The sequence below is a fragment of the Andrographis paniculata genome, unplaced genomic scaffold (assembly GCF_009805555.1).
Source record: "Andrographis paniculata isolate CXL003 unplaced genomic scaffold, ASM980555v1 Contig73END, whole genome shotgun sequence".
Lineage (NCBI taxonomy): Eukaryota > Viridiplantae > Streptophyta > Magnoliopsida > Lamiales > Acanthaceae > Andrographis > Andrographis paniculata.
This window is the reverse complement of record NW_026137610.1, coordinates 142,216-167,502: the sequence shown is the minus strand read 5'-3', so window position 1 is coordinate 167,502 and position 25,287 is coordinate 142,216. Positions and strand designations below refer to the sequence as shown.

At 35.3% G+C, this 25,287-nt stretch overlaps 2 protein-coding genes across 8 annotated transcripts; one reads left to right on the top strand and one right to left on the bottom strand.

Moving 5' to 3' along the window:
• The first annotated feature begins 863 nt into the window (after positions 1-863).
• On the top strand, positions 864-18,941 carry LOC127265444 (myosin-15). 2 transcript variants are annotated; one of them, XM_051295226.1, is made up of 38 exons: positions 864-1,187; positions 1,339-1,482; positions 3,266-3,411; positions 3,501-3,657; positions 3,871-3,929; positions 4,745-4,901; positions 5,086-5,235; positions 5,321-5,457; positions 5,866-6,012; positions 6,090-6,191; positions 6,835-6,892; positions 7,032-7,133; positions 7,211-7,248; positions 7,328-7,454; positions 7,557-7,730; positions 8,514-8,645; positions 9,083-9,192; positions 9,758-9,818; positions 9,936-10,113; positions 10,486-10,691; positions 11,066-11,185; positions 11,654-11,752; positions 12,802-13,023; positions 13,594-13,733; positions 13,939-14,050; positions 14,212-14,256; positions 14,331-14,420; positions 14,543-14,713; positions 14,930-15,082; positions 15,495-15,671; positions 16,589-16,726; positions 16,805-16,875; positions 16,955-17,054; positions 17,138-17,194; positions 17,280-17,336; positions 17,504-17,584; positions 17,964-18,049; positions 18,529-18,941. In XM_051295226.1, the coding sequence occupies exons 1-38, from the start codon at positions 1,068-1,070 to the stop codon at positions 18,659-18,661; spliced, it is 4,557 nt and encodes a 1,518-aa protein (XP_051151183.1). In that variant the 5' UTR covers positions 864-1,067; the 3' UTR covers positions 18,662-18,941. The 2 variants fall into 2 exon arrangements, with proteins under 2 accessions (XP_051151183.1, XP_051151182.1); XM_051295225.1 differs by having other exon boundaries at positions 14,209-14,256.
• A 1,057-nt stretch (positions 18,942-19,998) lies between these two features.
• LOC127265445 (fatty-acid-binding protein 2) lies at positions 19,999-25,199 on the bottom strand. Of its 6 annotated transcripts, XM_051295228.1 has the most exons (13): positions 25,003-25,198; positions 24,796-24,889; positions 24,394-24,448; positions 23,645-24,184; positions 23,251-23,479; positions 22,499-22,574; positions 22,312-22,414; positions 21,173-21,241; positions 21,028-21,064; positions 20,876-20,950; positions 20,742-20,793; positions 20,541-20,585; positions 19,999-20,459 (listed from the first exon to the last, which is right to left on the bottom strand). In XM_051295228.1, the coding sequence occupies exons 4-13, from the start codon at positions 24,106-24,108 to the stop codon at positions 20,362-20,364; spliced, it is 1,248 nt and encodes a 415-aa protein (XP_051151185.1). In that variant the 5' UTR covers positions 24,109-24,184; positions 24,394-24,448; positions 24,796-24,889; positions 25,003-25,198; the 3' UTR covers positions 19,999-20,361. The 6 variants fall into 6 exon arrangements, with proteins under 6 accessions (XP_051151185.1, XP_051151188.1, XP_051151187.1 ...); XM_051295231.1 differs by having other exon boundaries at positions 23,645-24,178; positions 24,796-25,199; XM_051295230.1 differs by having other exon boundaries at positions 24,396-24,448; positions 24,796-25,199.
• Positions 25,200-25,287: the final 88 nt, after the last annotated feature.

Here is a 25,287-nt window from a genome sequence, read left to right as displayed (position 1 = left end):
ATTTTATTTAAAAAATCTTTCAAATCAAAACTTAAAACAAACAAACATGTAATGTCGTATCACTTATGTGTGATGCAAAAAATAAATAAAATATAATCTCTTTATTTTATTTTTCAATTTATTATAATAGATATATATTTTTAAATACAATGATTTATTTTCATTTAATATTAATTTTTTTATTTTATTATAAAAATAAAAATAAAAAATCGACCTATTGAATTTACTAAAATTACAAAATGACCCACCCCTATGTTAATTCCAATGGTAGGTATGTCTACTCACTTGAGAGTAAATAGGTGATGGGATCTTCAAATAGGGCTATAAATTCGTATTTTCGGGCTTAAGTATGGTATCAATGCCGGAGGTAATATAAAAATTGTCGATCCAAATCCAATCTTATATCCAAACACAACACTTCAGGTCGGATTTAGATTAATTTAATTTAGTTTCAAATTCTTCTAACTTGATATGAAAAAGACTTGAAAATTTTAAAAAATTTAAATTTAACCTAAAAGAATTTATTTTTATTTTTTATATTATAAATTAAAATAATAATAATAATAAATAATTTCAATTCAATGCGAAACACTACCGATTTAATAAGACATGCACAATTTTTTTTAGATGGATCCAATTTTTTACAAACACGAAACTAAAAATTTTCGAGTAGTTTCGAATCGATTTTAATTTTGGCAAGCCTGCATCAAGCAGTTGCACATTTCAAAAAAATTTGAATGAGAACATATGCGGAGTAGATTCAAATATTTTTATTTTATTATATCTTATTTTTAGAAAAACACAATAATAATAATAATAATAATAATACTCCTGTGTGTTATGTTTTCGTTGATTTGATTATTTTGATTTTTGACTCTGTCGACGAAACTCCAACCCCATCGCTTGGGGCGGGAACCTCCCAAAATATATAGAAAATCTCCTCTATCTGGAAGGAAAATTAGAGGGAGTGCAGCAGATTGCTTCCAACTTTGTTCCTTCCTTGTTTCCAAATTCCTTCTTCGCCATCTTTGCCGACCTGGGAAATTACGAGAGACGTTGCTCGCAAAATGGCCCTTAGGCAGGGTTCCAAAGTGTGGGTGGTTGACAAGGATTCCGCCTGGGTTGCAGCTGAAGTTCTTGATTTCGCAGGAAAACAAGTTCAAGTCCTCACTTCTTCCGGAAAAAAGGTTGTCTTGTTGTTAAGCCAAACCAATATTGTTGCTTTTTCCGAGAAAGGTCCAATTTTTAGGTTATTGTTTCGGAACTAAACCGCTGTGATGGGAGTCAATTTATCCTTTGTTTCCAGCGTCTGAGTCGCTGAGTTATGTTTTGGACTAGGTGTTGGTCGTGCCTGATAAATTGCTGCCGCGGGATGCCGAGGGGGACCTTGGAGGAGTGGACGACATGACCAAACTGACGTATTTGAATGAACCTGGCGTTCTTGACAATCTCCAGAGAAGATATGCTCTCAATGAAATATATGTAAGCAAATTATTATTTTACTTTTTGGGCGTGTTCACTGGAACTCAATTAGGGAGTTTTAGTCGTGTCCATGGTTTTACCGCATTTAGTGGACAGGAATTGGTTGTTAACTTCTCCATTCCCTGGTGAGGTAAATGACTAACAAAGTTGGAATCTGCACTCTACAGTTGGTTCAAGTACTTATATATCCAGGTCCGAGGTAGACACTGGTGCTGCTTGTTGAATAGATAGTACCTTGTCACTGGCGAACTAGTCACCCGACCATTGTCTTTGATTCTTGTTGTTGTTGTGCTTGAAGAAGCATGTTCCTTATAGACGTTTCTATACCTTATATGGAAGCACACTTTTACGGGAAAAGTGAACATTTCACTCATGGGAACTTTCACGCCAAACTGTTTTGTGTAATGTTTCACGTAGTAAATTATATTATTCATTAGTTTTTTACTTTTTATTGAAGAAAAATGCTGGTCTATTATTCTAAACTTGGCTTATTGTCTCTCTGTTGCCATCAGACTATATTATAACGTTCTTCACCAATGCTTTGGGTTAGATATAACTCATACTTTCTGTGTTTTACTTTTAGCTTCTGTCTCCGTACCATAACTAGTTTTTTTTCTCTAATGAAGCATGTGATGAGTACCTTTGTTTCTTATTAGTGCATCTATGTTTTGATATAATTGTTGTATAATAAATTTTCCCCTATATTAGAAAATCAATGCACTGAATCAAAGTACACCTTTATCATAATTTGTAGCAACAGTAAGTTTAAAAAGATAATACAGAAGCAAAAGTGGGGAATGGTTACACATATTAGGAATAGTAATTAAAAGTCACGTTGTAAGGATCTGGTTAATTATGTCTCCGACTTAAATTTTTGCATTTTTTGTAAAAAAAATTTCCCCATAAAAAACATGACATTCAACCCTATTTTTCATTTAAGCTATTAAATCAACAACTTATGTTGTATGCAAAACACATCGAACACCTACTTCTGGTTCCATGGTATTGTTGATACTATCCATGTTATTTTAAATTAAACTTGTTTATTGAAATGGTATTGTATTTTTAGGATTTTATTGAGAATTGAAATGTTTAAGGAAATTTTGATTCTCTTAAAAAAAAAACTCCAAAAGCAGTTAAGACTTACGGGCAGACCCAAAGCAGCAAAAAAAGTTTCTTGAAGCACTCCTAAGAAGCCTTTGTTTTTGTTTCCTAAAGAAGAAGTAGTTTAATACACCTGAAAATAGGAGCGCTTATACCTTCATTAAGCTTAATTTAGATGCTGAAAAAAACTTCTGTGTGATTTGCAAATGATCATTATTTGTTTCATATTTAATACTATATATATATTATTTTATATTTTGTTTGTAACTTTTGACATTCTTTGAGCTTTGGTCCATAATTTCTGTACTTATTGAGGTTGATCTACCTCGGGTTTTTCAAGTTTTATTCTTTAAGTTTGGGTGTGTTAGTTTGTGGGTTTGGGTTTGGATTTTTGAATAGCAAAAAGTTGAATTTGAATAGTTGTTTGATGTAATTAAAGAGATGTTGATATGATATCTTGAATGTAAAATAAATTTGTAGTATAATATAAAAAAAGAAAAGTAATTGTTTGATATGATATTTTTAGAGGAAAAAAAGAATCCGAATAGTAAAAATCTGTGGTAAAACCACAAAAAAAATAACCTAAGGAATTTTAAGTTTGAGCATTTTATACATTCCCAGAGTAGGTGCTTAATACTTCTTTGCCTTTTCACTGACATGTGTTTTTTGCCCCTTGTAGACGTACACTGGGAGTATTTTGATTGCAGTCAACCCATTCACAAAGCTTCCTCATTTATACAATATGCATATGATGGAGCAGTACAAGGGAGCACCATTTGGTGAACTGAGTCCCCATGTGTTTGCTGTGGCTGATGCATCTTATAGGTTTGTTGTGTTGAGATTTTTGTGATAATTGGTACAATCAAGCCTGCTTAGGTGCATTCTGATAGTTTATAATAATTGTAATGGTGCAGAGCAATGATGTCCGATGGTTGTAGTCAGTCTATTCTGGTTAGTGGAGAAAGTGGGGCTGGAAAAACTGAGACTACTAAGCTAATAATGCAATATCTCACTTATGTTGGTGGTCGTGCTGCCGATGATGACATAACGGTTGAACAACAAGTTCTGGAGGTAGGATTTTACTTTTTCAATTGTGCCATATAATTAGTTATGTATTTTACTGTTGGTTATCTGGAAAAACTGTATGCTGTGGTATGAACCAGAACATTCGTATTCAATAATATACTTCAGATTCAGAATCATTACATGGTATACTTTTGTCCTACTTCTTAAAAACATTGTTTCATTGAAGAGTAAGATAACTCCCAATTTTCATCATTGTAGTCAAATCCACTTTTGGAAGCATTTGGCAATGCAAGAACCCTCAGAAATGATAATTCAAGGTATTTCTCAATGCTATTTAACTTGGGAATGCTTATATCTGCTAATGATTCTTGTAATATGGTAAAGGATGGCAAGCATTGTTGTTTAATTGTTATTTGGCATTGCTGCTTCTGATCATGATATTTTTTCATCCAATTTGACATTTTATTTCGATATAGTGTTTCCCTGTATATTTTGGATCCATTTAAGGTGTGTTTAACACAGATTTTATAATCCCTTGAAGTAACACACCCTTTGTTTATACGTGTAGCTAGTTAGACATTCAACTAATTTCATTTTTGTTGAAGATAGACAAATTGTTTTGGTAGAAGAGTTGAATTTAAGATCCATGGCTTAGAGTGGTGATATTGGTCTTAAGTCAGCTTTGAAGTATACAATGACCCTTTCTTATTCAAGGAATATAATCATTATATTAATCTGTTCTCACATGATCTTAAAAAAGGTTATCTATTATTTGATAATAATCAGTTGAAATCATTTTAAAGGTTTATGTCTGCAGTAGTGGTCTCAAGGAATCTCTCTGCCTGGGTGTTGTTTACTCATGATGTTAAAAGTTATTGTGTTTGGATGTGTTGATTAATTCTTGTATTTCTGTTATGTCTAAGGTAAGAATGCACCGGGCCAACTTAATCTGATTCAATATGTTATCAGAAAGTGGAAACCTTATGTGTGTTTTGGTTCATGTGTGATTCTTTATTTTATTTGCTTAATTCCCTTCAGTATTGCTTGATGGAAGTATTTTTAAAGCTATACCTATTAGTACTTTTTGGGGTTTAGATGCATAAATTAAAAAATTAATTGTGCTTCCCTGCAGTCGCTTTGGTAAGTTTGTTGAGATCCAGTTTGACCCAAATGGAAGAATTTCAGGAGCAGCGATAAGAACATACCTTCTTGAACGATCTCGTGTTGTTCAAATAACTGACCGTGAGAGAAATTACCACTGTTTCTATCAATTGTGTGCATCCGGAAGGGTAATTTCCAAGTCTGTTGCTCGCTTGCATAATCTCATACATCATGAATCTTCATGCTTCCGTATGTGTGTGTGCTCACAATGTGAAGCAAGTTGATTGAAATCATAAAACTCATATGTTTATTTATTTATTTTTATTGCTTCATTTTGGGGTGTTAAGTTTGCGTTTCTGATATGTTCTTTAGGATGCAGAAAAGTACAATCTAGGCCATCCCAGCGAGTTTCATTACTTGAATCAGAGTAAGACTTATGACTTAGATGGAGTGAGCAATGCTGAAGAATATGCAAAAACGAGAAGGGCAATGGATATTGTCGGCATCAGTGACATTGAGCAGGTTTGTTTACTGTGCATCTGGATTTTGTCTCCTGTTCCTGTTATCTTCTATTTTGTTTTTCTCCCTTATTAATTTCCATTTTCAGGAAGCAATATTTCGAACCTTGGCTGGTATTTTACATCTGGGAAATGTAGAGTTTTCTCCTGGAAAAGAGCATGATTCATCAGTTGTCAAGGATCAGAAGTCTAATATTCATCTGCAGATGGCTGCTGATCTTTTTAGGTGTGCAAGCTGCTTGCAAACCTTTCCTTTGTTCTTTTCTTGTTCATTTATCATCTACTTCATAGCTGTAAATGGTGCGTATGGAGGGCGCACATCGTGCATTCATTTGTTTTTTCTGGTGTGTGAGCCTTTGGTGCTTAGTTGAATGGTGTCTGATTTGTTGTTCCAATTTTTTGATTTGTTTGCATTCTTGATTAGCATTGTTCCTATTGTGTGATTTTTTATATAGATATTTACGATCAGTTTCTGTTGCTTCCTGCTCTTCTTTAATTTCATTAATGGTTTTTAGAATGTCCTGTAGTTCCTCTTTGATATTTCAATTGTGCTAACAATGCTCTTCTTGCAAGCTTGGCTTGTGCATGTTCTTACACTGTTGTAAGCATTTGATTGCTTTACCTCTTAATTCAGATGTGATGTTAATCATCTGATAGCCACACTTACAACACGGTCTATTCAAACTCATGAGGGGATAATTGTCAAAGCTCTGGACTGCAATGCTGCGCTGGCTGGTCGGGATGCTTTGGCAAAGACCATATATTCTCGGCTGTTTGATTGGTCTGTTGAAAATTTATGCATGCTCATTAATTAAACTGTAATATGAGGATAAGGTCTTAATTGTTTCATTATTCCAGGCTTGTTGAGAAGATAAACAAATCTGTCGGACAAGATCATGATTCTAAGATACAGATTGGAGTCCTTGACATTTATGGGTTTGAGTGCTTTAAGGCGAACAGGTAAATGATTATTATATCATTTCCCAATTTAACTTCTTCTTCTTCTTCTTATTTTAATTATTATCATTATTTCCAGAAAATGTTCTGATTCATGAATTCAGTTTACACTATGAAAAACTATGCAGAAATGGACCATTCTAGAAAATGGTGAAAAAGGAACACTAGTAATGTCGACTAGTCCTCTTGGTTTTTGGCTCCATGCCTCCATTCCTATTCATTCAGACAAGTTTAACTTATTATATTTTGGTAAAGAAGCTCAGTGAGTGCAAATGACCTCATTGCTTTTGTATATCCTCTGTTCTTGAAAGTTATCTATAGTATTGGACAAAGTGTGGAGCCAATCATCAATAAAATTGATTTAGACATTAAACTCTTATGCTGGAAGAGCTTTTGATGATGCTCAGATGCTCATAAAATAACTCTCAGTGATTCCTAATCTTTATTGATATAGGTTTTGTTTTTAAGGTTCTAGGCCATCAGCATTATATCTGTGGTACATAATTCAAATTGTGTATCTGGGTTTTGTGATATAATCATGTTTTTTGTTCTGGAAGTTTCACATATCAACTTCATTTTCTTTGCTTGTGAACATCTTTACCTCTGTGCTTGTCAACTAATTGTTGTCCTGCTATCGTTCAAACAGTTTTGAGCAGTTTTGCATTAACTTTGCAAATGAGAAGCTCCAACAACATTTTAATGAGGTCAGATGCTCGTTTTCTTGATATTTTATTCCTCACTCTCTCCGAAGTATGAGGTGGAACAATGATAGTGATGCTAAATTGTATGTCCTTAGGTGTGAGCACTTTGTTTGTTGACAATTTTATTGGGCTTGTTTTCCAGCATGTGTTTAAAATGGAGCAGGAGGAGTATCAAAGAGAAAAAATCCAATGGAGCTATATTGAGTTTATTGACAACCAAGATGTTTTGGATTTGATAGAAAAGGTATTCTCCTGCCCACTTTCTAAATTTTTTAAAGTTGTTTTGGTTTAAATTAACGCATTGGTGATTTCATTTTGCAGAAACCCATAGGAATAATTGCTCTGTTGGATGAAGCTTGGTAGACTCTTGAGTTCTCTTCTGTCATATCATATCTTGCTCTTGTCACTTAATGTCTTAACTTATCATTTATCATGTAGCATGTTTCCCAGATCAACCCATGAAACCTTTGCAAACAAGCTATTTCGGAACTTTCGGTCCCATCCACGTTTAGAGAAAGCCAAGTTTTCTGAAACTGACTTTACTATATCTCATTATGCTGGCAAGGTACATCCTGCATTACAATCTCACAATTGAGATGGTATGATTGTGCTCTATACAGTGGTTATTGCTGGTTATTTACTTTCACTAGCGTTGGTCCTTCTCCAGGTGAACTACCAGACGGACACATTTTTAGAGAAAAACCGGGATTATGTTGTGGTGGAGCATTGTGATTTATTAGCTTCTTCCAGATGCTCTTTTATAGCAGGGCTTTTTCCTCCTTTACCAGAAGAATCTTCTCGATCATCATATAAGTTTTCATCGGTGGCCACTCGATTTAAGGTATCTCTAATTTTTCTACTTTGGAAATTTCTGCGAGCTCTAAAGAAAAAAAGTTGTAAGTTTGAGCAACCAAAATCTTCAGATATTAATTAGGTGGGGCTTGTCCTGTTGGAAGTAATTCCAGCACGTACACTAATTCATTTTATGGAGTGCATAGTTTAATTATTTATTTTTGGTTGCATTTAAGTCATACAATGTTGACGTGCATTGGTAGGTCAAATTTGTACAAACAACAAAGTTAATCAGCTACAATTATGATCTCCGTCTTCTGTCATTATTTTTTATAATCTATTTATATCTTCAGTGCCTATTATTGTGGCTTGCTGTTCGGTTTTGGAGAGCTGTACCGAATTGTTTGTTCTGCAGAAAAGTTGGACATTTTTAATTTCTGCAGCTTACCTGATACTTTGGCATTTCGTAGAGTAATATAAAGTCTCATTTCTACCTAAAGAATTAAGCCAACATTGATGTGGATATTCTTCTAACCTATTCATTATTCATAATTTGTACAGTTCTGCTGGCAATAAGAATGCTGCATTTGTTTATTAAGCTGTCAATATACTGGTTGCTAGCTGAGTGTTTTTGTTACTGTGTTGATATGGATTCTATACAAAGTGATGAGATGGTTTCTTCTATGATATGGAAATATGACTTCTTTGATTGAGTTATCCATGCCGCCCTGTTGGTTTACTAAAATTATATATATGCTTCTGACAAGTGTGTATGCACCCACCATGTACTGGACTGCTCTAGACATTTTTACATTTGAAACTTTGTTTGCAGCAACAACTTCAAGCTCTTATGGAAACCCTCAGTTCAACAGAGCCTCACTACATTCGGTGTGTGAAGCCAAACTCACTAAATAAACCACATAAATTTGAGAATCAGAGCATCCTACACCAGTTGCGATGTGGGGTTAGTACACCAACCCATTTTCCCTTACATGGTTTTCCTGAAGCAAGTTTTTTATTTTTGTACTTCAATCACTCTTTCTACTTGTCATGAAACTGTTTTATTTATTTACTTTTCTGCCGCAAGTTGTCAATTTATATTCCAATTTAATCTGTGAAGGTATCTTTCTTCTGTAACATGCCATTGCTCGATGAATCCGGGTGTCAATCAACTGTTGTTTGGAGCATATTATCTTTGATCTTATTATTGTTAATTTTGTAAATTTATTAATTTGATGAAAAGATCGGATGTATGAATTACGATTGGCTTTTACAATGTGTATGGTTTAGATATGATGAGGCAATGAATGTCTGCCTCTGTCAGTCAATTGATTTGTACCCCTAAATATAAGATATTGATAACTTCCTAAGGTCTAATGTTATGTTCTGATTTTCTTGCAGGGTGTTTTAGAGGCTGTCCGCATAAGTTTGGCTGGATACCCCACACGAAAAACTTATCATGAGTTTGTGGATCGGTTTGGCATACTTGCATTAGATATCATGGATGAATGGTATGGTTGAAATTCTACTCACTCTGTTTATCAAGTTTTCATCTTTTGTAATGTGTTTGTAACTAGATAATGTTTCAGAATGTCAAGGCACTTAATTTTTTTTTTTTTTAATCTCTCTTTTTATTTTTATTTGTTTTTTGTTATAAACTTGACTGCTTTTTATAGTAACTTTTTAAATGATAATGTCAAGAACAACATTAAGATGCTATGGAAATGTGTCATAATAAGATCATCTGTGATGATGAGTAAGCAGCTGATTAGATTTTGGACTAGGATGGACAAAAGGTTGGCTTGTCTAAGGTAGTGTTGTGCACCTATTTTGATCAGCTCTTGTCAATTATATAGCACTTTGGTTGCTTAAGTTTCTTTTCTGTTTTTCTCTTCTAAGACATTGTTTCATATCCTTGTATTCTTTATGCTCATGTTATTTAAATTTCAAGTTCATTTATAAGTTGATTGGGCTTGCTTAGTTGATATGTTCTTTATCATGGCAGTTACTATGATAAAACATTCATTTATAAGTTGATTGGGCTTGCTTAGTTTAATTTGTCCTTTATAATGGCAGTTATGATGACAAAACCATGACTCAGCATATACTGCAGAGATTAAAGCTTGAGAATTTTCAGGTTTGTCATGCTGAAAGTTACTGGTGAACTCTTACATTGGTGTTAGTCGTTACACTATTACCATTTTGTAGCTTATTGAATGCTGTTAGTTGACAAGGTTCAGCTGGTGTTTTACAGTTGGGGAAGTCCAAGGTTTTCCTTAGGGCTGGTCAAATTGGCATATTAGACTCACATCGTGCTGAGGTTTTAGATTTGGCAGCCAAACGTATTCAGGGCCGCCTGCGAACATTTCTCACCCACAGGGATTTTGTTACAAGTCGTGCAGCTGCAATTTCACTGCAAGCCTGTTGCAGAGGTTGTATTCTAAGGCCTGTGTTAGGATTATCAAAAAGTTGCTTTGTCATTTTTGTTGTCTTGTCTACTTTTTGGTATGAGAAATTGATACTGCAAGAGCCACTTGTTTTCTTAGACATCCATCTTTGTAGTGGTTGTTTATAAGTTTGGGTTAGCTCACAGGTGATATGACATGACTATTATTGTATTAGAATAATAATCTGTATCTTGAGAAATTTGTTATTCAGAAGTAATACCCAGTCCAAAATGATGCTGTAAGATTTTGTTGGAAGTTAGTACAGCTAATTTTCATATTGTTCTCTGATTCTAGTCTTTGGACACATTGATTGGGCCTAGATCAAGCATCTGTTGATACGATTCTAATTTTTTGCAGGTCATTTTGCTCGAAAGAAGTTCTCTTCAATGCGGGAGAACGCTGCTGCCATTGTTATTCAGAAATATTTCAGATGGTGGTTTTTCAGGCATGCATATTTGCAGCTCAGTTCAGCTTCTTTATTTATACAAGCTAGCATCCGTGCCTTTTCTACTCGCCAGAAGTTTTTGTATAGGAAGGAACACAGAGCTGCAACTCTTATCCAGGTGAACATATGTGTTTGAATTATTTGCTTATGGAATTAATGGAATGTTGTCCGGTCCACTAATGTATCGCGGTTTACTACTGTTGTTAAGCATCACTAGAACTGCTCCACTTATTTGAAACAAAAATGCTAGTTGCCATGAGTGTATTGAATTATTGTGGGGTTCAAGGAGTTTTCAGTTACATCATTCGGTCATGTTTCCTGTACAAGGGGAGCATAATAGTCAATTGAAAATGGCTGAACTGTTTACTGTAGATTCAATATATTTCTACAGTAGTTTTATGCTAGTGTGCATGTATATGCATGATATACAAGATAATATGGGTATTGTGGATGGAATCTATGTTGTTGCTAAATTATTGGCATTTACACCAGGCTTGTTGGAAGATGTTCAAGGTCCGTTCTCGTTATCGTAATCGTCAGTCAAGCATTATATCAATACAGTGCCTCTGGAGACAAAAGGTTGCAAAGAGAGAACTCAGGAAGCTTAAGAAGGTGATTATATGTTGTCGTGTCACTCACTAGCAGCCTAATTTGATAATTTAATTTTTATTAGTTATATGATTCAGCTGCTGTTTACATTATGGTGGGTATATGACCTTCAGAAATAATAATTTGTTTTTAGACTATGAATTTACACACTTGCATATGTATGGGTATTATGAAAATGTTCTGTAGAGCTTTTACAAAGTTCTGATTTTTAGTATAGATAATTATTGGGTTTTGAATTATCCTTCTTTCTCAATGCAAGACAGGAAAACTTTGTTTGAGAAAAATTGCGTGTTGGAAATTGTCTTGGGGAAGTTTAAAAACAAAGCACATTGGGTTGTGGGCATCAATTTATGATGTATCTTCTATTTGCTATCCCAAGTCTTTGGATGCTCTGTCTAATCTTGATTACTAGTGTTTGGGAGATTCTGCATCGTGCACTTTCAGTCATGATTCCTTTTGTATTCTATACAGGAGGCTAATGAGGCTGGCGCATTGCGATTGGCGAAAGGCAAACTGGAGAAGCAAATAGAGGATCTTACTTGGAGATTGCATTTGGAGAAAAAGATAAGGGTATTATTTATCTTCAAAAACTTATTCATTTTTAGGTTTCTTCTTAATCCCACTTATTGGATCAACTAAAGTAATGCTTATTCCGTCATTATATATTAGCTGAGGCAGCAGGACGTGATTTGTATTGAACGTATTTATGTGGTTTCAGTCATAAATCTATCCATATAGGGTGTGTTTGTTTGGAGGATTTTCCCGAAACTTTACTATTCATTTAATTTTTTCTCCCAAAAAACATCAAATAAAACACCTATTTTTCATATTTTATATTATACTAAAAATTAATTTTACATTCAAAACATCACATCAACATCTATTTATATCACATCATACAACTATTTACGTTCAAAATTTTTGCTATTCAACTCCCAATCCAAAATCCAAACCCTCCAAACAAATACACCTTAAGATTTTTACTATTTCACTGCAAATTTTTCCCCAAAAAATATCAAATCAAATACATATTTTTTATTTTTTATATTCAAAACATCACATCAACACCTATTTATATCACATTATACAACTATTCAAATTCAAACTTTTTACTATTCAAATTTCAACTCAAAATTTAAAGTCCCAACCAAACACACCCATAGAGAAAACATTTGGCCTTGCTCTATTCTGACATGAGTATGATTATTTAATATGAATTTTTTTTTCACCCCCAGAAAGTGAGTTATGGGCACCCCGACTTTTATGGTCTAAAAAGGTTCATATAATCCTGTAAACCTCATGTTGATTCTTGTTGGCGAATTCTTCTTTTGTGCTTGGATGAGTACCCATTTTTTTTACCGTTAGTTATTCGGTCCTGCATGTGCTATACTTGTTGGAGTAACGTTTCCGTTATTTTGTTTGATCTTCAAATATATACATTGTATTTGTTCGTTTGCAACTGGTGAGTCTATATATCCCTTGTGACAGCTTATGATTTTATTTTATATTTTTAACTTTTTAGCATTTTTTCATTCTTGCCAGTACTGAGTTTGTGCATTCTTTGCTCTTTTGTTATGATTTTTACTGAGTTTTTATTTGATTTCCTGTTTGAGTTTCAGGTGTCTAATGATGAGGCTAAACTAGTAGAAGTGTCCAAACTTCAAAAGGCTGTAGAATCTTTGACATTGGAACTAGATGCAGCCAAGCTTGCAACCCTTAACGAGTTCAATAAGAATATGGTTTTACAGAGGCAACTTGAATTGTCAACTAACGAAAGAACTGCACTAGAGAGAGATGTTTTTTCTGTTACTGAATTGAAAAATGAAAATACAATTTTGAAGGTAATTTTCACCATCTTTTTTGCTTGGATGTTCAGCTCTATTGACTTGTCAAAGTGTTAGCTCATTGATTGTTCAGTTGTAATTCTCTCATGAGCATATATAATCTATTCGCCTATACTATTACAAGTGTCTTTCACTTTTGCGTTTCAGTGATTGAATGAGAGGCATATAGTTTCTGGTTTCTGCTGATAAGAATTTTATTTATCGTGTACATTTATTTTATTATATACATGCTAACTTGTTGCAAACAATAATACATCAAGTTTGTTTCATTTTCATTAGAGCATATAGAGTATTGAGCTTACCTTTGACGGTGGGGTATAGATTTTTTGGTTGTCTTTTATGTCTTACTTTGGTAAAGATTTGCTAAGAACTTTTGTAGAGCCTTTCATAACTTGAGGTTTTATTTGGTTTCTGCATTGTTTGGTACATTCCTTCTCTCGGTTAGTCCAGTTGTTTTGGGCATTTCCAGGACCTTTTAATGCTCTTATTACTACTGTATGTGAGATGTCAAACTTGCTTAGTAGATTTCTCACTAGAAACCCGTTGACCCTTTAATTTACTTTGCAGAATTCCCTTAGTGCATTAGCTGAGAAAAACTCTATGCTGGAGGCTGAGCTCTCCCAAGCTAAAGAAGATGCAAGAAGTACCATTGCAAAATTGAAGGATGTTGAAACCACATGTTCACAACTCCAGCTAAATTTGCAAAGGTATTGTAAAAAGACCTTAAAAGATTTATTAGCTCTGCTGTCAGAGAATACTTTCCACAGTACTTTGTCCCTTGTCTAGTGCAAAGAAAAATAAATAAAAAGGTTCAAGAGAAACACCATTCTTTTCACAGTGCCCCGAATCTCAATTTCATATGGAAGTTTTTGTGTTTGATAGTTCATGATATATCTTATTCTTTTGCATCAGTATGCAAGATAAGTTGTCAAATCTAGAGGACGAGAATCATGTTCTTCGCCAAAAGGCATTGAATGTCTCTCCCAATAGTAATGGAGGTGGATATGCCAAACCACTCCCTGAAGTAAGTATTCTTAACTATCTTATATTATATAGTTCTATAAACATAACTGTACAGGTTCATGGACATATAATTTCTGATTCCTCTGGCACCAAATTGAATATTTTTGTTTCTGAATGATCATAGTTTTAATTTGCACCTTTTTTCCCCCTCTCTTCAAGCAGCGGTTTTCTGGAGCACTTCATACCTCTGCTGAACACAAGTCTTATGTAAGTTGGTGTGTGTTTCACCCACCAGGAAATATCTATTTTTCCCATCTGAAATTTTCTTGTGACTTATCCAGGAATCACCTACCCCATCCAAATACATTCGTCCACTGGCTCAAGGATTTTCTGAATCTTACAGAACAAAGTTGGGAATTGAAAGGCATCAGGTACGCTTTCTCATGGATATTTAACACTGCAGCTCTTATAATTCTTTCCACTGGGGCTATTGATTGTATTACTCTATATTTAGCTATTAAGTTGTTTTTCTTTATGTAATAAACTGTTACAGGGAAATCGAGAATTACTTTTGCACTGTATTAAAGAGAATCTAGGCTTCAAGGATGGCAAACCAATCGCGGCCTGTGTCATATACAGATGTCTACTTCATTGGAATGCCTTTGAGTCTGAAAGAACTGTTATATTTGACTTCATAATCGAGAGCATCAATAATGTTTTGGAGGTGATTGCTTCACTGATGTCATAAAAGACAATTACTTGAAATGCAATACTATAATGGTCATCTCATATCCACTGTTCTTTGAACTGTTATTATCTTTTATTGTTATCTGGAAGTTAGTTCCTGTACATGTTCAATATCTAACTACTTGTAAGAATTTATAATTTGTGTTAAAGCTGCATGCATGGTGGCTTTTTTGAGTTATAATTGTTGTTTCAGGCTGGTGATAGGGATGGTGCTTTTCCTTACTGGTTATCCAATGCATCTGCTCTCTTGTGCCTTCTCCAACGGAACTTACGATCAAATGGGTTCCTTACTTCTGGGCATCAATATACGGCAGGCTCTACATTTGTGAATGGAAGGCTACTGCAAGTAAGTTGGGTGTGCTTCGCATGAGTAGTGGTTTTAATTTAGCACTTTGTGTGTAGATGTGGATATTTTCCATGGGCTGATCACCCTGTTACATCTAATTTTATATGATTTTCTCATTATATATATATATATATTTTAGTATCATCGCATTTGGTGTGATTTGATGAATGCATGAAATAATGTGTTCCTCATGATGAAGATGGTCTGCAGAAAGCTGATCAGTTCTCTCATGTGGTCTACGTCATAGTATTATCTTGCTCTCTAATATTTTCTCTTTGCGATTCAACCTATAATCCCAACCTATATTTTCTTCAGCGATTCCTATGTTGCTACCTGAATGCTCTTGCAAGTGCATATAGAAAAAAGTACAAGTATATTGTTACATAAGTGACTAAATCTTTTTCTTAAATAGGGAACAAAGTCTGCTTTAAGACGTATTGGATTAGAAGATGCTTTATCCCATATGGAAGCAAAATTTCCGGCTCTATTGTTCAAACAACAATTGACGGCTTGTGTGGAGAAGATATTTGGCTTGATCCGTGACAATTTGAAGAAGGAAATATCTCCATTACTGGGACAATGCATTCAGGTGGTTTCTTAATCTTTACTCCCTGGCACTTGTATGTGATCTAGATTTAATTGATCAAACTAGGGTGTAAATTGGTTAAGCAGAAAGGGAAAGGAACTGGGCTTGCTGGCTGGTTCTGGTTTTTGGATTTTCTCTAGTGTCTATTTTGTTTCTCTCCATGGGGGCTCTTCACCGGGGTTTAAAAGTTTTCCCTATTTCAAAGAATCAAGCAACTTCTTTGTTCTCCAGATAGTACTTCTTATAAAAACACATTGATCATAATATTCATTGAATGCTAGAGGTCATGGTGTACGACGTTTTGGTTAAGTCTCTTTTTGGTTATAAACATAAGTTCTATCAATGGATTGAAATATCTGAAAACACCCAACCACTGCCACTTCGTGGTGTTTGCTTTTATGAAAGATAAAGCTTGGAATTTTGTTTATTTCTTGTACAACAGCATATTCTTATGTTGTGAATTAAATAGGAACATATCATGCTCTGAATTAGGAAATTTGTGCTGTAAAAAAACCAACCCGTAATTGGGTGATCTTATTTCAATACTAGTGTTTGCTACATCAATACCAAATATTATGCCTTCCGGCACTTCCCATCAAACTGGTTTTTAGTTGTTGAAGCCTAAAACCAGTACAGGGATGCAAAAGTTTGTTTCAAACAAAGCAACTTTCAATCCAGTGCCGAGATCATTGACACCTCTGCCTCCAAATGACCTTGAGGGAGAATGTTCAAATTCTACTTTATTAAAATGAGAGATTTAACGAGTTGGAGTGTCCTTGAGATAGTTTTTCACAACCCTTCAACTGCATTGTTGTGTTGGAAGAATTTTCTCCTGCATGAAACACTTCATAATAGATACTCTAAATTGTCTCAAAACTTTATTCCTAATAATTGCTTATACATTCTTTGTTTTTGAGAAGGCACCAAAAAACCAACGAGTTCATGGTGGAAAGTCAACCAGATCTCCTAGTGGCATTGCTCAACAATTACCAAGTACTGAGTGGGATAGCATCATCAAATTCTTAGACTCATTAATGAGTCGGCTGCAAGAAAACTATGTATGCATGTTTTCTCACTGTGATTTCTTGCATTTTTGTTTGTCATGTCATATGTTGATTGAATGGATACATCTTCAGGTTCCTTCATTTTTCATCAGGAAGCTCATTACACAGGTCTTCTCCTTTATCAACATACAGTTATTTAACAGGTAATTTCTTCATCGTATGGTAGTGTACATCATAGTTCCTGATAAACAATGAGGAAGTCTACACATACTTTTGTGGCAGTCTTCTGCTTAGACGGGAATGCTGCACCTTTTCAAATGGTGAATATGTCAAATCTGGTCTAGCTGAATTGGAAAAATGGATAGTCAATGCAACAGAAGAGGTATCTATGCACGGTTCTTTGACATTTCCTCTTAGAACACACTGAGCTTTATGTTCTTTTAACTGAACTATTGCTGAACGCAGTTTGCTGGAACCTCTTGGCATGAGCTAAACTTCATTAGACAGGCTGTTGGATTTTTGGTATGGCTGGTACTTTTGCTTTGTTCTGTCTGCTAAGTTTGAATTCTTGAACATGTAATTTCTTACATATTATGCTGTTCAATAGGTTATACATCAAAAGAGGAAGAAATCTTTAGAAGAAATAAGACAGGATCTCTGTCCGGTATGACTTATTGTTAACCAGCGGTTATACTATTATGCCCTTACTTTTGCATAACTTCTTTCCTGGAATGGGTGACTGCATGACTAATCTTCTTAGACTAAACTTTTATTCTCTCTCTCTCCCTCTTTCTATATATATATATATATATATATTGGCAACTTTGGCAGAAATTGACTGTAAGACAAATCTATCGGATAAGCACAATGTACTGGGATGATAAATATGGGACTCAAAGTGTCTCAACTGAGGCAAGTATTTTGGATATTTGCATTTTGCTCAGAAATGCTGAATTGTTTCCTTCATATGCAAGTTAATTTGAAGTCTCAGGGGACTGGATAAAGTGCTGAAGCAAGTTAACAAACTTTTTTTTAAACCTGTGTGTTCTGTAAATCTATCTCATGTGGTCTGAGCAGAGAGAGCTAGCCTTCACAACTCATGGACTATGATTTTGGCTGTTATACAGGGAACAGATTGATTATGTTTAGATCCATAAGTTTTATCTTTTGAGTCTTACTGTTTCATTAAGTTGTAAAGATACATAAACATCCTGCCCAATATATGTATATTCATATTTAACATGCCAACTATTATGCAAAGATTCAGTTTTTTTGTTGTGATTTTTTGCAGGTTGTAGCTCAGATGAGAGAGATTGTGAGCAAGGATTCACAAAATCTGTCGTCATCCAATTCATTCTTATTGGATGATGACTTGGGGTAAATTCCTATCTGTATTGAAAATGTGGCAACACAATGATCATACTTCTATTAATGAAAAAAAGCTTGGGTTTCAAGAATGTTTATCTTTTATGATGAGTTGTCAAATCCATACTTGGTGGTGCCTGAGATTCTCAAGGTTCCCTAGGCCCCTAACAATGATATCATGTAGCTGAATGGAATGCTTATTGCTTACTAGTTTATCCCTTGCTTCTATATTGACAATGCCCTTTGTCTCAGTATTTCTGGTAGAGTTGGCAGCATTAGCATGAGTTTTTAGCAGCACACATTTGTGAAAATTTTAACTGTTGCTTAGTGTTATCTAGAAGAAACAAGGTAGAAAAGAAAATGATATTTAACCATCTCAAAAGTTGCAGTAGAATGATCCCTCCATAAATTTGTGCTTTTGATTGCTATCAATTAGAAGTGATGTTTCTTCCTCCACGGATTGTTTATCTCCTCTATTGACTTTCTTGCAGCATTCCATTCACCACAGAAGATGTGTACATGGCAATTCCTGGAATTGACCCTTCGGACATAGAGCTTCCGCAGTTCTTTTCTGAATACCCGTTGGCACAGTTACCAATACCGCCTCCCCAAGTAAATGTTTAGCTATTCATTTTTTATGACATAGCTGTTCATAAAGGTTCTGCTTCAAGTGGGTTGGATTTTTTTGGCGGGTTCCAGTGAGCTGATGGATTGCACTGAAAATGAAAAGAACTAATCATGTTGATCAGTGACGTTAGATCATTATTGGATCACACGGGTAGAAAAGCACAAATGGCTGTACAAAAGATAGGTAGAAAACATACTGGAAATGCTGAACTATTATTTTGTTACATTATTCATATCATGTTGTTAGTGCGATAAGTTGTATGCTCATTTCTAATTCCTTGCAAGTTGAGCATGCATGTGATCTTGATCTTGCCCAAACTATAGTATTATGTCTGCTGCAGTGGCATCAGAAAAACAGGTGCACACATTTGGTACATAATTTGACATTAATGTAATGTAAAGCTTAAGCAAAGCTGGCTTTGTAGCGGAGTCATTGGATTTGGAAATAGTGATGGCAACAGATTGCAAAACAGCTAAAGAGAATGATCTCCAGCTCCAGGCGGGGTGGAATTCTTGATAGAACACAGAGGCAGTAATGATCCATGAGAAGCTTGTTTGGTGGTGGTGTCTGAGAGTGTTACCGATGAATATGAGGCTGCAAGCTGGTAGATTCCGCGCTTTCTCGTGCATGTGCTGTCTGGCTTGGTGATGATGTCTCGCTTTCTCGTGCATGCGCTGTTGGCTTGGTGATGATGTCTTTGATGAAGGATGACAGATAAATATGCTGCTGCTGGTAAACTGGCGAAGGACTTTGATTTGCCATTGTATTGTGGAGCCTTGAGATGCCTCTCCGGTAGGGTGTCGTATCCAATGCAAGGATAAATGCATGTGTGTATTATTACTTGTCACTCAGGTTATTTTGGATTTTGTTAGGAGAAAATGAGAAAAAAAATAAATAAAAAAGACAGATTTTATGTGGTTTGGTAACAGCCAACCAACTTATGTTTCACAGGCAGAAATCAGAGATTTTATTATAATATGGCTAGGAACATAACTATCTATATACTCTAAACTCTAAGCCCACTTGGCAGTAACAGATGAGCCAAAAGGAAACTCGTATCACTTTTCAACAGATTTCAACAGTTGGTTAACCATGAAAAGAGAAGCAATTAACATGAGTTGTTATTTTCTCTATTTTGGGTTGGGTAGCAGCAGATGATCATGTATATTAGTTAGTTGCACCACGCAAACATTTGCTGCATGCTTTGCTTGCTTCTCTTCCATATCCATATATTCAGACTCATCACACTCAACTCTAATTTTAACTACTTTAAAACTAAAATTTGACACATTTACTCACTGTAAGATGTCTGCTGCTGCTACTAAGCCTCGGCTTTCCGCAACAATATATATATATATATTCATCCTTGGATGATGATGATTCATATCGTAACTCAAGTAAATGAATTGGTAATTACACTACACTTTCTTGGTTGTAGGGGCAACAAGGACAATCTCTTGCTGTAGCAAGTAACAAAGAATCATGGCGGAAGCCCTGGTAAAAACTATAGGGCTTCTTGACATAAACTACAGCCCCCTATTGGAATGATCGATCCATCACTTACCACAAGGAAAGAATAAGCCTAGAAACACTGAACTTGCAATCCTTAATCATTTCCACAGGTCCCACAACCTCAATATCTTTCAGCAGTGCAGGTTCCGTACATCAAAAGCATTAAGTAGCCTTAGCCTCAACCTCAGCACGTCCCAATGATGCTAGCTACATTTTTACCAATTTCTTCTTTCGTTTGTTCACATACAGGAACATCACCAATGTACATGCCAAAAAAGGCCCCTGCATATATACATATAATAGCCTGAAAGCTAGCGGTGGAAACAAGTAAACCAACACTTGAGGAAGAAACAGTGTACTTACTGCATAAGTCTATGCTATGGACTGCCCCAAGATTATTCCCACCCACTGTCAAATGAATAAAAACATTCAAATGGTTATATCTGCCATTCAGTGCTTGACATACACCGGTTCTTCGCATATAATCAGACAAAGAACATCTCAAAGTAAAAATATGATCAAAAGCACAGTTATGGTTTTTTTAAGTTTTCAAAATGCCCTCACCTTCAGTAACTAGATGTCCATCAGCTGTTCGACGGAAATTAATTGTTGTTCCCTGAGAAAATTTTGCTTTGTATTAGTTGCACGGTTCCATGAAACACACATGATAAGACAACATGAAATAGAATTATCCATACCACATGTAGGGGAATATCCTTTGAGAAGAGGGTACCGAATGTTTGTAGGCAGCCAAAATCAGTATCAGGATTTGTCTAGAAAAGAGTGATAGTTTGTCACCAACTAGAACCCAACAATATCACTTCAGGAGCAAAAAATTTAGAAGGCTTACTCTTGCTAATCGGACTCTGAGGGCTTTCTCGAAAGCACTACATGAATACATTTATAATATGATTTAGAATGGTTCATATTTCATTAACATGCAGAATTTCAGGAAGACAACTTCTCCCCAGTGGTATTAACATGAATTGGCTTACTCTTTCACGGTATTGATTTTGATCCCATTGCAATTGACAACAAGCCTAAGTGTCATGTTGATATCCTCCCTGCAGCAAGAACAAAAAGGTTTCAGTAAATACAACATTGATATTCTTTCCCAATTTGTTTCAAATGAGACATGATGTGCTTGTTATAAGTGAAGTAAAGACAGCGGTGTTGCTTGCTACAGAAATGTGCATGACACCAAAACGATTTGTGAGAGGCTGGTATTGAAAATATGTAGGGAGTGGAAATAGGCAAGGCGGCCTATTAGGTGTTTACAGCCTGGCATGTATAAGGCCTGGCTCGGCCTGACCTATTTATTTAAAAAATTCGATATAGGCTTATTTTAAAGTCTATTTAATTAATTAGAATAGACTTATGCTTTACAAAATGTTTTTTAGGCCCATCGGATCGGCCTATTTATATATATAATTTTGATTTAATATATAAAATTATTATATATTTATAATTTTTTTTAAAAAAAAAATTTAGTGATTTAACCCAGTATAAAATTGATTGATTATAACTATAATTTTTTTAATAATATTAAATTTTAAAAAGTAAAAAATTAATTATTATATAGACTTTTAAATAGGCTTGTAGGCTACACAGCCTTAAACATAGGCCAAGCTCAGACTGTATAATTTTTTTTATTATAAGCTAATAAGTCAGACTCAGGTCTTAGTTTTTCAAAATAGGTCTGGCCTGTTTAACCAAAGCCTGGCCTGTTTAACCAAAGCCTGGCCTGACCTGGCCTATTTTCATCCCTAAATATATGCAAACATCAAAAACTAAGTAACACGAGAGACAAATTATATTTGTTATAATAAAGCAACTTAAACCAACATCAAGATATTTTAAAAAGTTTTGTGCTTCGATTGCTTCCGCAAAGATAAAATATCCCAGATGAGTGTGGGCATTGTTGTACCCTTGAATGAGCGCTTTATGTATGTAACTATCTTGCATTAATTATTCTAAACATAATCTAACATCCTACACCATGGAATGTGTTGGACAATGTTAGCCGCTTCCAGAGATCCTCAAGAAAAATGGAGTGCACTAACACAGACGATATCACAAGAAAGCCATTTCAATATAAAAACTATTACATTATCCAGAGAAATTTGAAACAAACCTTAGAAGATCCCGATAAAAGTCTTGATTCTTGTACAATTCATCCTCTGGAATGCAACTATACTTTGGACCCAATTTCTCACAGACATCAAAAGGATGAACATCTGGTGAACAATTGCATACATGAATTTGGAGAGTAGATAAAAAGACCAGTGCTAAAAGGATTCAGTGCAAGTAAAAGGACTTACAGAAGCCAAATGCATAGAGTTTCAGAGATTTAATCCTTACTATGGTCATTGTTCTTGAACCAGTTCCAACAAGGACCTGAAGTTGGGGGTGTAGAGTCAAAAGAATCAACCTCCACAAGAAACTTAAGGTCATATACACACAAGCTAAAAAGCATGAGTGAGTGAGAGAGAGAGAGAGAGAGAGAAGTTTATATTTATACATCAAAATTGTTTATATCTTTTATATCTTGCTTATCACAACTGGAAAAGAAACAAGCAGGAATGAAACTGAAAGCTTATATTGGCAACAATATAGCAAACTTAAATTAAACTTGACTTGTTGCAGCTCTATATAGCTACGATTTATGTCAGTTATGCACACGTTTAAGAAATGCCAAAATATTTTATTTCTACAAGGAAAATCATGACCCCTACAAAAGTAAAGACAGCATCAGTTTCCATACATAGGACATGAAAGTAGATGGCTATTCTCTAGGAGACATGGCATTGTCACTCTGGAACGAGTTGTGTATCATTCTCTTTTCTTTCCAGTAATTCCAAGTTATATGGGGCAAGTGATGGAGCTGTATATATAAGGATACACAAAGTGTGATTGATTGAAATAATTTTCATTAAGGATGCACTGTATACATCACCAGGGGATGTCAGTGCTTCCAACTATACTACATTAAGACCATATAAATTAAAGTTGGAAAATAATTATAATACAAATCCAATGACAGTTCCACTAACTTTAAATTGGGCACGCTGACCTCAGGAGTGAATGTTGAACTCCTTTCGTCGCAAATAGAGTTGTCCAATAAAGTAGGGAACTCAATGCCAGTTCTAGGTTCAGTTGTCTTTGACCAAGCTAAATTTTGTAAGTAAAGATCAGTGCAGGGTCCACATCCTCGATTCTCAATCTCACAGGGTCTTTGATCAAGTGATCCCTGTGCTTCCACAGATCCCGCCTCCAATGGAATGGTTAGAATATTCGAAGCACTGAAAACCACACAGAAAGTCAGTGTTATAAGAGAGAAAAGGGAATGCTTGATGCCTGAGTAGAACAGAGAAGTATAATCTTGTTTCCATACACAGATTATGAGATGTTGCTGTGAGAGGGGGAAAAAATGTTTCCTAGCTCATTTATTCAAACAAGAAGCTTACACATTTGTGAATGGCGGTACCATTGCAGCCATTAATGAGAGCACTGGGAACGACTGGAGCCATTCAACCTCCTTCCACATTTGTCCCAGAGCAAAATTAGAAAGCTTACCAGCCAACGGAATGGCAGATATTTCCCTTCTGCACTTCGACTTTCTAAAAAATCCTGTTAAATCACATTTAATAGAAGGTATGTGCTTTACTTGTGTCAAAACATTTGAGCAACTGAATTTTCGGGGTAATTTATGGTTAATATTGAGACTTGATCCCCGCAAAAGCCAGATAACAACGGCACCAGAAAACTTTGACATGCTGCCAAAAGCTTCTTGAATGGCCAAACTTCCGGGCATAAAAAGATATCTTGAATTGTCAACCAAAGAAGTAATATGGGAGAGAAGCGGATCCATAAGAAAAAACCCACTTGAACTGCCATCAGGTTCAATGAAGTACAACCAATCATTTCCCATGGTGAACTATTACTCGCTCTCGGTAGAATTCTTGATATGGCTACGGTTTCTTGCAGTAGTTCATTTGAACCTGAATCTGATAACAGAGCTTAGTCACGTTTAAATGCAACTGGGGAAAGAGTTATCCATCTCAAGCTGAAAATTTGGAGTATTCATATGCACAAACTTATCAGGACAAATATTAAGAAGAGAACGGCACCTCACATAGAGAAATCTCAGCTAATATATATATATATATCCAATTTTGGAAGTAAATGCAAAGAAATAGAAAGATATATATATTACACAGGAAAGTCGAACGCAACTTCGAGTTCATGCATCTTTCCAAAGATAATGGCACCTACACACACACGAAGCAACAATGGTGATGTAATCAACAAAATTTTGACGCGGCACCGGTAATAATTTGGCAAGCACCACGAAACTAGGAAAGAGATGAAATCTTCCAACACAAAATCAGCAGTAGACGTAAAATTGATCAAACGTTGAAGCTAAATTTTCAAAACATTGAACCAGAGAGAAAAGGAAAAAAAGGAAAGTTGGGGTGACTGCCGGCATTGAAATAAAATCCATGGAATCATACGAAGACGCAAAAAAACAAAACAATCGATAGATAGGGCATGCAGATGATTAATTAATGTGTACATTTAGAAAGAAAAATGAATAACAGGCGAATGGGAAAGAAACCTGGGAAGGGAAGGGGCGTGTAAAGGATGGAAGATGAAGGAATGTTTGAGATGGGCAGATCACCTCCTCCTTTACAAGAAAGATCTGACTGATTCTGGAAAGAGAAGGAAAAAAAGAAAACGAAAACGAAAGGGGTTAATTGTTTGTTGGGTCGAGAGGAAAAGAAGAGGAGGCGGCAAGGGAAGGAAAGGAAAGGAATATGCTGACGCTGATGCTGCTGCTGCTGCTGCTGAATGATCTCCCCTCTTTCTCTCTCTCTCGTACGGTTCAATCGAAAAAATAAGTAAATTCTTTTAAAAGACTTTTCCTTGCAAGAAATTCGGTCATTTGAAAAGGCCAAAAAGGGAAACGTTGAAGGGGAGTCGTAGCAGAATAGCCCACCGCTGAATTGATTTGATTTTGATTTGATTTGATTGTTGTAGCCTCTGTATACTGTATGTATGTATCATGTGCGTGGGTGAGTGAATGAATGCAAGCCGACAAATATAATCA

Excerpts from the sequence above, each read along its gene's own strand:
- LOC127265445 (XM_051295231.1), bottom strand. The coding sequence starts at position 24,108 with ATGGGAAATGATTGGTTGTACTTCATTGAACCTGATGGCAGTTCAAGT. Across the intron at positions 22,415-22,498 it reads ACTCTATGCATTTGGCTTCT|ATGTTCATCCTTTTGATGTC; the intron begins GTAAGTCCTTTT and ends ATTGTTCACCAG. Across the intron at positions 21,242-22,311 it reads TTTTATCGGGATCTTCTAAG|GGAGGATATCAACATGACAC; the intron begins GTTTGTTTCAAA and ends TTCTTGCTGCAG.
- LOC127265444 (XM_051295225.1), top strand. The coding sequence starts at position 1,068 with ATGGCCCTTAGGCAGGGTTCCAAAGTGTGGGTGGTTGACAAGGATTCC. Across the intron at positions 10,114-10,485 it reads ACTGCAAGCCTGTTGCAGAG|GTCATTTTGCTCGAAAGAAG; the intron begins GTTGTATTCTAA and ends AATTTTTTGCAG. Across the intron at positions 14,257-14,330 it reads CTGCTGAACACAAGTCTTAT|GAATCACCTACCCCATCCAA; the intron begins GTAAGTTGGTGT and ends TGACTTATCCAG.